The sequence below is a fragment of the Sus scrofa genome, chromosome 8 (genome assembly GCF_054392235.1).
Source record: "Sus scrofa isolate SSC_HxYL_T2T_F1_AM1 chromosome 8, Sscrofa_HxYL_maternal_Yorkshire_Landrace_v2.0, whole genome shotgun sequence".
Classification (NCBI taxonomy): domain Eukaryota; kingdom Metazoa; phylum Chordata; class Mammalia; order Artiodactyla; family Suidae; genus Sus; species Sus scrofa.
Genome location: NC_139390.1, coordinates 37,537,856 through 37,551,319, shown reverse-complemented (window position 1 = coordinate 37,551,319; position 13,464 = coordinate 37,537,856). Strand labels below are relative to the sequence as shown.

At 42.8% G+C, this 13,464-nt stretch overlaps 1 protein-coding gene across 18 annotated transcripts in view; it reads left to right on the top strand.

The window, feature by feature from the left end:
* CORIN (corin, serine peptidase) overlaps positions 1 to 13,464 on the top strand; it is a 297,345-nt gene that overhangs the window by 181,333 nt on the left and 102,548 nt on the right. For all 18 annotated transcript variants that reach the window (XR_014812391.1, XR_014812392.1, XR_014812389.1 and 15 more), the window contains 4 exons: positions 2,253 to 2,360; positions 5,962 to 6,072; positions 7,182 to 7,298; positions 12,563 to 12,670. Coding sequence is in view for 13 of the 18 variants with exons in the window: in XM_084971974.1 (XP_084828100.1) it covers positions 2,253 to 2,360; positions 5,962 to 6,072; positions 7,182 to 7,298; positions 12,563 to 12,670 (444 nt within the window). In the remaining 5 variants the exon portion in view is untranslated. The remainder of the gene's footprint in view (positions 1 to 2,252; positions 2,361 to 5,961; positions 6,073 to 7,181; positions 7,299 to 12,562; positions 12,671 to 13,464) is intronic.

Sequence of the window (13,464 nt, the reverse complement as noted above, 5' to 3'; positions counted from 1 at the left end):
ATAAGAGTCTGCCAAACTGCTTTACAAGGTGGCATTCTCACTTTACATCCCCACCAGCTGTATATGAGAGTTTCAGGTTTTCAAAATCCTTGCCAATACTTGGTATTATCTGTCTTATCTATTATGGCTATTTTAAGGGATATGGAATAGTATCTTATTGTGGTTTTTATTTGCATTTCCTTAATGATTAATCATATTGAGCACCTTTTCATGTGCTTAGCTTTTTCTGTGTCTTTCATGAAAATCTTCTATTCAAGTATTTTGCTTATCTATAGTTGGATTGTTTGCTTATTATTGCATAAAGAGTTCTTTGTATATTCTGGATGTAAGTCATTTGTCAGACACATGATTTGAAAGTATTTTTTCTGTTAGGTCACTTGTCTTTTTCTTTTCTTAATAGTATCTTTGGAAGCACAAATATTTTTTAACTTTAATAAATACTATTTATAATATTTAATGAATATTTTTCTTTTATGACTTGTGCTTTTGTTATTATATCCAAGAATTCTGGAGTTCCCGCCATGGCCCAGTAGAAATGAATCTGACTAGTAATCATGAGGACGCAGGTTTGATCCCTGGCTTTGCTCAGTGCATTAAGGATCCAGGGTTGCCGTGAGCTATGACGTAGGTCGCAGACATGGCTTGGATCTGGCATTGCTGTGGCTGTGGTGTAGGCCGGCAGCTGTAGCTCTGATTTGACCCCTGGGAACCTCTATATGCCATGAGTGTGCCCCTAAAAAGACAAAAAAAAAAAAAAGAATTTTGTGCCTCCCAAGGTCACAAAGATTTTTTGCTCTTACATTGAAGTCTATAATCCATTTTGAGATATTTTTTGTGTATGGTTTGAGGTAAAGATCAGAGTTTAATTTTGCATATTTGAAGTCCAGTTGTCCCAACACCAATTGTTGAAGAGTACTCTTTTCCTATTGCATTTTCTTGGCATCTTACATTATTTTATTGTTTCTATCTCCCCCAAACAACCCCTTAAGTAATTGATCTTATCCTCATTTCACAAATCAGTTTACAGATTCATACTTTTTTTTTTTTGGTCTTTTGTTGCCATTTCTTGGGCCGCTTCCCGTGGCATATGGAGGTTCCCAGGCTAGGGGTCTAATCCGAGCTGTAGCCGCCGGCCTACGCCAAAGCCACAGCAATGTGGGATCCGAGCCTCATCTGCAACCTACACCACAGCTCATGGCGACACCGGATCCTTAACCCACTGAGCAAGGCCAGGAATCGAACCCTCAACCTCATGGTTCCTAGTCGGATTCGCTAACCACTGAGCCATGACAGGAACTCCCAGATTCATACATTTTAACTGACTCAAATTCGCACAGCTAGAAGATGACAGAACTAGACCAGGAGTTCTGGTTTACCCAAGTATAAGACCCATCTCTTATTAAAATTTCCTTGCAAGATGTTTATCCCAACATTAAATTATAAGCTTTCTGAGTTTACATATCACTCATTCTTTGTTTTTTAATGTTATGGCCTTACCCAAGGCATATGGAAGTTCCTAGGCCAGGGATTGACTCCAAGCCGCAGCTGCAACCTGCACTGCAGCTGTGGCAATGCTGGTCCCTTTTAAGCCAGCACCAGGCTGGGCAGTCGAATCTGCACCTTTGCAGCAACCCGAGCCACTGCTGTTGGATTCTTAGCCCAGTCTGTCAGAGCGGGAATTCCCTTATCACTTTGTCTTGTCTTTTCACCATAATCTAGGACAGCACTGTGTATTTAAGGGTCATGTTATGAAATATTCAATTGATGTAAGTGATAAAGTTGTGTGGAAGTAACTACTTTGTAATCTAAATGACTTTTCTCTCCATTATGTTTATGCTTACCATTGACGAAACCAGACTTTCATCCTGAAGGAGATAATTTAAAGAAATAACAACTCACCTTCTATTAAGTATTCATTCTGTATGAACTTGTACTTCAGCAGGAGCTATGGTGAATGGAGACTATCTTTTCTCGTAATTGACTAGAAAGGCGCTTTCAGGTGACATCAAGTGCAACTTGGATAAATACTTTCAGGCAGTGATGAAAGCTAGTCCTGGCTCTGCAGTAACTTGTTATGTGACTTTGAACAAGTCAGTGGACCCCAATGTACCATAGTCGCTTCACCCGTAGAATAGATATGGACCAGGTTACCATCATGATTGCCCTCCCATGATATGCTCTTGTTATATAAATGACTACCGTAACGTCCTGTTTCACTCTGATGACCCATCAGCGGCTTTTCTTATTTTCAGATTGCAGTGAGAATCTGTTTCACTGTCACACGGGCAAGTGCCTTAATTACAGCCTTGTATGTGATGGATATGATGACTGTGGGGATCTGAGTGACGAGCAAAACTGTGGTAAGTAGCCTTATTTCCCTAAAGGTTTTCATTTAAAATTACAGCCCTGTATCACTAAGAACTTGTAGCTCATTGTTTGCTAATGTGATTAGTGAGTTAAATTACAAAACTGTTGGTTTCTGAGTTTTCAGAAAGGGGAGGTTTTTATAATTGCTAGTCTCAGTCATGTCTTCTGTATAAATGTCATATTTCTTTCTTTCTTTTTTTTTTTTTTTTGTCTTTTTCCCATTTCTTGGGCTGCTCCCACGGCATATGGGAGGTTCCCAGGCTAGGGGTCTAATTGGAGCTGTAGCCACTGGCCTACACTAGAGCCACAGCAACGCAGGATCCAAGCCACATCTGCGACCTACACCACAGCTCACGGCAATGCCAGATTGTCAAACCCGCAACCTTATGGTTCCCAGTCGGATTCGTTAACCACTGCGCCACGATGGGAACTCCCAATGTCATATTTCTTATGTAAAGTCATACTAAGGAAATGCTGGAGAAATGGAGTAGAAATGGGAGTTCATATTTTTTTCTTTCTTTAAAAGTATTCTGTTTCTTCTCTGGTTGGAGCCAGTGGCTCATGTTTAGATTTTGAGCCCTTGAGCAAAACTTTGCAGACAGATCTATTGTCTGTTCCTGATCCCCTTATTATGCATAACCAAAGACCTTCCTTTATTTGATTGCCACACACTACAGGGGTGACTTCTGCAGTGGTGACATCTAGGGTTAAGAGGGCGCATGTGTTCTATGTACAAAAACTGATCTTATCCTTTAAAGAATGAACCTACCTAGTAGTTGCACATTTGTACCTGTGAATAACATCTTCCCAATTCCTCACCCCACACCCCCTCAGCTCCTGCTGACAGTCTACTCTCTGTTTTTACAAATTCAGCTTTTTCAGATTCTACCTGTAAGTGATATCACACAGTATTTATCTTTCCCTTCTGACTTATCTCACTTAGCATAAACTTACACAACATTTTATGTCAATTATATCTCAATTAATAAAGAGTGTAAGAGGTCCCGTGTGGCTCAGCAGAAACAAGCCCGTCTAGTATCCTTGAGGATGAGGGTTCGATCCCTGGCCTTGCTCAGTGGATTAAGGATCTGGCATTGCTGAGAGCTGCTGTGTAGGTCGCAGATGAGACTCAGATTCTGAGTTGCTTTGGTTGTGTCTGTGGCCAGCAGCTGCAGCTCTGATTTGACCTTTCACCTGGGAACTTCCATATGCCGCAGGTGCGGGTCTAAAAATCTAAAAAAAAATGGGAACTATATTCATTTTAGCACAGGGAACTATATTCAGTTATACGTATATAACTGAACCACTTTTCCTTAATGGTTAATTATACTGAGCACCTTTTCATGGGTTTATCAGCCATGTCTATGTCTTTCATGAAGAATAAGAAAAGGAAAAAAAATGAACCTACCTTTTAAAGAACTGTGGTCAATTCTGAATGCCCTATCATGAATTAAAACCAGCAAAATTCTTGCTTTATTTACCTTTTTGATTTCGTGATTAGCTTTAGACTTTGTAGATACTATATAGAGTGAAATAAGAATATGTAACTGTGAACTGAAGGGCAAGGTGAGATGAGGCTGGACACTGGGCACATGCTGTGAAATGCTTTTCAGCCTGAGAGAATCACAAAAGCAGTGTTGGGGAAAGATCAGGAGTATGATCAGAGGAATGCCTTGGAGTGTCAGCATGGCCCCCATGCTGGGAGATTCAGTAGTTTCTAGAAATACCTGTCTAGCTGCCCACTGCTGCATCCATAAGAATACTGGAATCTGTACTTATGTACAAACCACCCCATGGGTTACTAGATAGACATAGATTATCTTCTGGGACACAAAGAATGAGAAGGGATTACAATTATGTACATCCTAGGATTTATAGTCAGAAGTGTTAGAGCTTATCGAATGTAAATCCCCTTTTATCAATGGGATAACTGGAAATAAGAGAGGAAGGATGGTGGGATGGGGCTTGAGCGTAGCTTGGTGGTTAAATAGGTCCGTGGAGAGGACCAGCATGTAGTTAGTGTGTGAAAGACAATGGTCTTACACGTGGACATCATTCCTCTGGAGGTAGTAGGATATCATGAAGCTTATACTCTTAGGGTGACTTTGTCCCCATCTAATGGTGATCATCATAACGTTCTCTTAGACCAGTCTTTATCCCAGCTGCCCATCTTTAGCAAGCTGATCATGTGGTGGCGCCTCTGGTTCCTGCCCAAGCATCCCACCTATTGTGTCTTTATTCCTTTGGGCCACATCTTCCATCTTCTTCACTTAATTGCTCCCATATATCCTTCAAGACCCATGGCCCCTCTACTACAAGTCTGTTGAGGCAGTTGGCACCATTTACATAAACCTATGATAGTTTCACATTATTTAATCTGTTGCTCATGTATCCACACACACCTTTTAGAGGGCTGTTTGTACGAAGCTTATTTCATGTCTCATGGCAAAGGATCCTACAGGTTCTGCCCGCTGTGAGAAGAAACATCACTTAGTTTTCCTTTTTCCCAGGAATATATAGTTTGGGATGGAGGAAAATTCAGGATTAAAAGAATCGTAAGAAATATTTTGGGGAGTTGCCATTGTGGCTCAGTGATAACGACCCCAACTAGTATCCATGAGGATTCGTGTTTGATCCCTGGCCTTGCTCAGTGGGTTAAGGAGCCAGTGTTGCCATGAGCTGTGGTATAGGTCGCAGATGCAGCTTGGATCTATCATGGCTGTGGCTGTGGTTTAGGCCGGAATTTGTAGCTCCAATTTGATCCCTAGCCTGGGAACCTCCACATGCCATGGGAGTGGCCCTAAAAAGCAGGGAAAAAAAAAAAAAAAAGCATTTCTTACCTGGCAGTTCTTATATATTAGGCAGTTATGTATTAAAACAATTCCGTAGAAGGCCTAAACTTAGCATCAGGAAAGACAACAGGAGGAGACAGTTGCCTTCCCAATTTACCATAGAGAAGTAAGTTACAATTCTTAGAAGCATGATGGAGTTGTCACAGGTCATCAGATCAGCTATCTACATTGTGAAACCCAAGTCACACTTCTGTTTATTTAAACCAAATTCCAGAATTTTCTGAAGGATAGAAAACGATGACTAAACAAAACAAAAAACAGACTCTGCATCTTAAAAAATCTGGACGGTTATTTCATCTGGAAAATAGGCAGATCTTACCCCACAGTGTTCGTGGTTGTGGAGAGGTACCTTTTTCATTGTGCCAGATCCATCATAGAAATCTCCAATATTGAAGGTATTGGAATAATTGGAACAAACTCTCTTCCACTAGAACCATGTGCCACTGTTCTAAGTATTTCTTGTGCCGGTTTTGTATTTTTTAGGGCTGAACCTGTGGCATATGGAGATTCCCAGGCTAGGGGTTAAACTGAAGCTATAGCCACTGGCCAGCACCACAACCACAGCAACGCCAGATCCAAGCTGCATCTGTGACCTGCACCACAGCTCATGGCAATGTCGGATCCTTAACCCACTGAGTGAGGCCAGGGATCGAACCTGCATCCTCTTGGATGCTACTCAGATTCATTTCTGCTGAGCCATGACGGGACCTCCCCAATCCTTCTGAGTTTTTGTTTCGTCCAGATTGCAATCCCACAGAAGAGCATCGCTGTGGAGACGGGCGCTGCATCGCCGTAGAGTGGGTGTGTGACGGTGACCATGACTGTGTGGATAAGTCCGACGAGGTCAATTGCTGTGAGTGCCCTGCGGATTTTCATCTTGCTTATTTTCCCTCTTCTGCCTGTTTAGCCAGATACGCAAGGTTCACCCTCTAAATGGATTCTTATACTTTGGTCCTAGCTTATAAAGATCATAATTGAGTGATGTGATGACAGGGACAACGTAGTGTTGCTGACGTCTGCATCTCTCTCCCCCAAACTCCGAGCCTAATGTGGCTGCTCTGGCAAGCAGGTGGCTGTGTTCTCTCTCCTTGTTCACAAAGCTCCTTTCCGCATCCGTGACTGTCAAAGGGGATATTGTTCCCAGAGACAGGGGGACATCCCCTCTGCAGACAGTGCATGAGCAGTTAAGTTTCCCTGCAGGAGCTTCCAGACCTGCTGCCAGGCACCATGTGTTGGTGAACATGGAGAGAACTGGCAGAAAGAAGTGAGCGTTTGGTTTGATATAGTTACATCGTGTGAGAAACTATTACAATTTTAGAGCCTGTTGTGTTTCTGGATGATTAAACAGTCTTCGGGTAGCTAATGAAGTCAAGTATGGCTGGTCACTTTTTTTCCCCCTAAAAACTACTGTATACTCAGTAGGGAATCATAAAATGATGGATGGAAGCAGTGAGGTGTTAAAGAGAGTAGTATTGCCTTGAAAAAGTTCATACGATGCATTTTATGCACATTCAAACTAATTAAACTGCTTATTCCATCTTTTGCTATCAACAAAAGTAGAAAAAGCGGAGTTCCCCTTGTGGCTCAGTGGTTAACGAATCCGACTAGGAACCATGAGGTTGCGAGTTCAATCCCTGGCCTTGCTCAGTGGGTTAAGGATCTGGCGTTGGCCATGAGCTGTGGTGTAGATTGCAGACATGGCTTGGATCTAGCATTTCCATGGCTGTGGTGTAGATCTGCAGCTACAGCTCCGAATTGACCCCTAGCCTAGGAACCTCCATATGATGCAGGTGTGGGCCTAAAAAGCAAAAAAAAAATTAAGGATACATTTGTTCCTTTATGCAGAACATTCAGATATCTAGAATGTTTCTTGGTGATGCCAGAAAAACGGGAATCTGATATGATCTGCAGATGGAGAGAAGTACAGATAACCAAAGTGTGTCTTATTTTGGCCTTTCCTAGCGTGTCACAGCCAGGGTCTGGTGGAATGCAGAAATGGACAGTGTGTCCCCAGCACTTTCTGGTGCGACGGAGATGAAGACTGTAAGGACGGAAGTGATGAGGAGAGTTGCAGCGATGGTAAGTGTGTGTCCAGCCCCTGAGACAGTTCTTAGTGGCCGGGCTTTCCTTAAGGGCAAAGCAGAAAGTTGGAAATGTCCTAGGATTTCCACCTAAATAATTCCAGAGTGCCCAGCACTGATCCTCGCAGCTCTGGTCAGCCAGGAACCCTTTCTTATGGTAATTAGAATTCACATGCAACTTACACTGAAAAATCCTCCCTAAGGGTGAAGAGCAGAGCTGTTTAAACACTTAAACAGCATGGGTGGACTCAGCAATTTCATGGGGAAATATTGTGATAAAGAGAAAAGTGTAGCCTATAGTATTCAACTCAATTAGATTAGATTCCAGTTAGAAGGAACTGACTTCTGAAGTTAAATATAACGTTTCCCTAAAATAATCTTGTGCACAGAAGCATTTTTTTTTTTTTTTTTTTTTTTTAGGACTGTACCCGTGGCATATGGAAGTTCCCAGGCTAGGGGTCAAACTGGAGCCGCAGCTGCTGACCAACACCACAGCCACAGCAACTCAGGATCGGAGCAGCGTCTGTGACCTATACCACAGCTAATAGCAATGCTGGATCCTTAACCTACTAAATGGGGCCAGGGATCGAACCTGCATCCTCATGGATCCTAGTTGGGTTTGTTACTGCTGAACCACAATGGGAGCTCCCAGAGAAGCAGTTTAATGCCTCATATTACCAAGCAACATGCTTAAATACATTTTAAAAGGAGTCTGATAGTATCTGTGAAACCAAAAAAGAAAACATAAATCAAAAGTTGGTTTTTAAAATGTGTCTGTCAAATACCATCCGATATCAGTTATATCTGGAATCTAATATACGGCACAAATGAACCTTCCCACAGAAAAGAAACTCATGGACTTGGAGAACAGACTTGTGGTTGTCGAGGGGGAGGGGGAGGGAGTGGGATGGATGGGGAATCTGGGGTTAATAGATGCAAACTATTGCCTTTGGAATGGATAAGCAATGAGAGCTTGCTGTATAGCACTGGGAACTATATCTAGTCACTTATGATGGAGCATGATGGAGGATAATGTGAGAAAAAGAATGTGTGTGTATGTGTGTGTGACTGGGTCACTTTGCGGTACTGTAGAAATTGACAGAACACTGAAACCAACTACAATGGAAAAAATAAAAATCATTATAAAATTAAAATAAAATATGCCTGTCAGAAAATAAAGGTACACACTGATTGTTTTAAGCCCCTATTTATGTAGAAGCATCTCTCAGTCCAAGACTGGTAATATCTCTTGACTTAAAAATCACTGTATTTGTACACAGGGAAAATGTATCTAATCTCTTGGGACAGACCATGAAGGAAGATAGTATAAGGAAAGGAATATATGTATACACACACACACACACAGACACACACACACACATGTATATATATATATATGTATATGTATGACTGGGTTACTTTGCTGTACAGCAGAAACTTGGCACAACATTGAAAATCACCTATACATTAATAAAAAGTTTTTTAAATCACTGCATTTGTTTATATGTGACCTTGCCTCTTCCTAACATAGCTTAGTCGTTAAGAATGTGGATATCATAGCCCAGCTGCCTGGGTTCAAACCCCAGCTCTGCCACTTCCTGGTTGACTTTAGGCCAATAACTTAACCCCGTTATGTCTCAGTTTCTGTGTCTGTAATCTCAGGATAATGATAACTACTTCATGGAGATGGCACATGGTGAGCACTCAGTAAATGTTAGGTCTGATCACCTGGCTGGTAGGTTAAGGCATGTCTTGGGCCATGTGTAGTCCAAATCGGCTGATAAGATTGGTCACCTGTCACTAAATGAGTCTTGTTGTAATGAATATTGGTCATTAGAATACCTTTAATGAAACTGTATCTGGACCCAACAGGAGAGCCTTTTAATCCCAGATGATTCCATTAAGAACTGAACAAGGAGGAGTTCGTTTTACCAAATTTAAAATTCTTTTTTTTTTTTTTTTTTTTCGTCTTTTTGCCATTTTCTTGGGCCGCTCCTGCGGCACATGGTGGTTCCCAGGCTAGGGGTCTAATCGGAGCTGCAGCCACCAGCCTGTGCCACAGCCACAGCAATGTGGGATCTGAGCCATGTCTACAACCTACACCACAGCTTACGGCAACGCTGGATCCTTAACCCACTGTGCAAGGCCAGGGGTCGAACCCACAACCTCATGTTTCCTAGTCGGATTCGTTAACCACTGAGCCACAATGAGAACTCCATGATTCCATTAAGAACTGGACAAGGAGGAGTTCGTTTTACCAATTTTAAAATTCAGAAGGAACTCCTTTTCTAGCCATGAGTTATGGAGTGTTTATCAGCCAGTCACCTCCCTTTTCACCAAGGAGTTCTTTCTTCCCACTTAATTCAGTCCTGTTTGAAATACTTTGGGATCCTTTACTAGGCAGAGGCTGGATTTGTAAATATTTCCTTACACGTGTGAGATGTAAGGAAGTCACATGATAAAATGGATTGAAAAGTAAAATTAGAGCACCTTTATATTATTCATGCCAATGAATTCAGCTTCATAAAAGCTTATGGTGGTACTGGGAATTTCGTGGCAAGCAGAATAGCTTATGGGGCTGTCAGGCTCCTGGAGGGGGAGACGCGGTATAAATAATTGTGCTAGTCTGTGTCTACCTGTGCGGCCAGGAGGGAAATGTCACCACATGTGATGCCTGTCCTGGGCAAGGGCCTCTGGGAAGCTAAGACCTGGAGACTGCGTGCAGTTAGCAAAGGAGGGTGGAATGGAGAAAGCATTTCAGACACAGGGAACCCCCTGGCTAAAGACCCTGAGGTGGGAAGGAGCGAGGTAGCTCGGGGTCGTGGGAGGAAAGCACTGCGATCAGAGAGCTGAGAGGGAAGGGGAGCGAGTGACAGCAGGGTGACAGTCAGCAGTGGGGGCAGGCTGGTTCTGCTCTCCCAGGGTGGGAGGGGGCAGGGACCACTTCTCCCAGGACCTGGGGCCTATTCAAGATTTAGGCCTTTATGATCCTCAGTCTTGCTCTCAGTCTCCCTCTTTCGTCTCCCTTAACCTCCCGTGACTCCAGTCTGTGTACTTTTTTTTTTTTTCCCTTTTCTTTTCTTTTTTGGCTGCCCCCCCTGGTGAATGGAGTGGCAGGGCCAGGGATCAGCTCTGACCTGAAGTTGTAGCCTACGCCACAGCCGTGGCCATGCCAGATCCTTGACCCATGGTGCCAGGCTGGGGATTGAGCCTGTATCCTGATGCTGCAGAGGTGCTGCCAATCCCCATTGTGCCACCACAGGAACTCCAGCCTGTATATTTTAAACTCCAGGGTGTTGCATATCCTGCTATCTGCTTGGGAAACCCACCCCTCCTCTTATCCCAGCTTACTGGATCTGCCTGAAAAACTCCTTTGAGAAGCTTTACTCTTGCTGCCCTAGTTGGTTTTTATTGCTTTTTATGTGTACCTTCAGTGGAGCAGTGATCACATGGCATTGCAACGTTCTGTTCATGATGATTCCCTAATTAGAGTAGAAACTCTGCTTTTTAAAATCTTTTAATGCTCAGTGCCTAGCTTGTCACATAAGTTGTCACATAGTAGGCACTTAATATTGCCTGAAATAATGAATGCATGCTGTCTTTTTTCTTTCTTTCTTTCTTTTTTTTTTTTTTTTTTTTTTTGGTCTTTTTATGGCCACACCTGCGGCATATGGAGGTTCCCAGGCTAGGGGTCTAATTGGAGCCATAGCTACCAGCCTTCGCCAGAGCCACAGCAACAGGGATCCGAGCCATGTCTGTGACCTACACCACAGCTCATGGCAACGCTGGATCCTTAATCCACTGAGCGAGGCCAGGGATTGAACCCGCCACCTTATGGTTCCTAGTCAGCTTCATTAACCACGATGGGAACTCCGCATGCTGTCTTAATTTTTTTTTTTATTGCATCCATGGCATGTAAAAGTTCCGGGCCAGGTATCAAACCTGCATCACAGCAGCAACTCGAGCTACTGTGATGGCGGATCCTTAACCCACAGAGACACCAGGGAACTCCAAAAAAACTTTTTTAAGAGACTAAATTCATGGAACTTAGTCTGGTTTACTTAGCAAAAAGTTTGACCTGCTAATATTAAAAAAAAGGGAGTGGGAGTTCCCGTTGTGGCTCAGCGGAAAGGAATCTGACTAGCATCCATGAGGACTCAGGTTCGATCCCTGGCCTTGCTCAGTGGCTTAATGATCCGGCGTTGCTATGAGCTGTGGTGTAGATCCCAGACACAGCTGGGATCTGGCGTTGTTGTGGCTGTGGCATAGGCCAGAGTGTACAGCTCCAATTCAACCCCTAGCCTGGGAATCTCCATATGCCATGGGTGCAGGCCTAAAAAGACCAAAAAGGGGGGAGGTAATATCTCTTTTCTGCGAGGCCATGATATATAGTGTTGTAATGAATGGTACCAGGAGGAAGAAAGAATCCGGTATAATGCATATTGTTTTAGAATTATAGATAGAATGATTGTATATATACCCATCTTGTTATTTATATTTTAAAATGCCTTGCAAGATGTGCTAGACTCTAGATGACGTGTCTCAAAGTTATTGTTTACAATAGGGGAGAGTTAGGGAATGGGCAGTAATTTATTACCTTATCCATTTAATCTTCAGATGACCAGGAAATCAATGGGAAAAGCAGTTTCCTCTCTAAATACCTTAAGGAAAAGCCATTAGGCTGACGTTACTGTTGTCATTCACTTGGAAACTAGAAACCCAATTCTCAGGACGTTGCAGCTAGGTCACTGATACTTTCCAAGGATACACAGAAAATAAGGATAACAGCTGCATAAGACTATGATAAAGTATCTTTATCGTGTTGATGTTGATGCCCTATTTACTAGTAAGGAAAGCATCTTCCTTAGAAGACTAGAGTTGGGATCAACTGAGTCTTAAAAATATTGGCCTTGCCCTCCCATCACTTGAATTTTCTTGTGTCACCTGCATGCACCTATGTAAATAGAAAATGCTACCTTTTGCATGAAAAGCAACCACGACCTGTTTTTAAAGGACGGGGTGCCTCTCAGTTTCTTCATTCCAACAGAATCCTTCTGGAATAACGATGTTGTATTTAGTTGCCGGGAAAATTAATCCAGAAAGCACCAACTCAACGTGTGTTTAATATTTTTGGAGAACTTGGAAAGAAATGAAAGCTGTTTCATCTCCCGGCTCCACCAGACATTCTTGATCCTTTAGATCCTCATATAAAGAATTTACAGATGTTGATGAATGTGAATGTGCCTTTCCCCACCTCTGTAGGTCAGACTCCATGTCAAGAAGGAGACCAACGATGCCTCTACAGTTCCTGCCTTGATTCATGTGCTGGTGGCTCTCTTTGTGACCCAGGCAACAGTCCGAATAACTGTAGTAAGTACAGCCGCTGGCAAACACAACCACGTGTCAGGATATGCACTCGGCTTTTCCCTTTTGCATTGACATTAAACTGCTGGAGTCTGGAATGCCTCCAAAATATGTATATACGTACCTCCCCTCCCCCCCTTCTGAAAGCTTGCCTGTAGTAGCAGAAAAGAAGCAAAATGGTCTTAATTAACTTAAATCATAAACAATTGTGTCATCATGCAAGGGCTATAAATCCATATTACTTAATGTCATTACCATGACTTTCTACTCAGCATCAGCTCCTTTATATTCTTGTCTTGGCTTCGGCTGCTGGCAGATGCTATCTTTCTTCCTTTTTAAAGCCCAGCTTCAAAACTGGAAACTGTATCCCAGAAGCAAATCGGAAGTTCCCCTAAATGGCTGCATGAAACTTCAGTGGTTTGCTCTTGCAGTAAAATTTGTTCTCGCCCTTCCAGTAACTTTGCTGACCTCTAACGATCCTGCTGCCGTTATGTTCATTGGTGTCGGTGACAATGGGACCACTCCAAATGCTGTAGATAGGTGGCTTTCTCCAAGCTGCTTCAGGAGGAGGAATATTAGGGGAAGATGGAATAGGCAGGAGTAGCAGACAGACTCTCACGGGAAATGTAAAAGGAATCAGAAAGCCCCAAAGACTCAAATTTCCAGCAATGGTGTCTTAACTTCTGAGCTTTGCTTTCATATTCTACACCTTTCTTTCATGTTTTAGAATTAATTTTTGGCTTCCCTATCAGCATGGGCTTGAAACTGAGAAACAGGTCTATCAGCTTTCCATGGGCAAG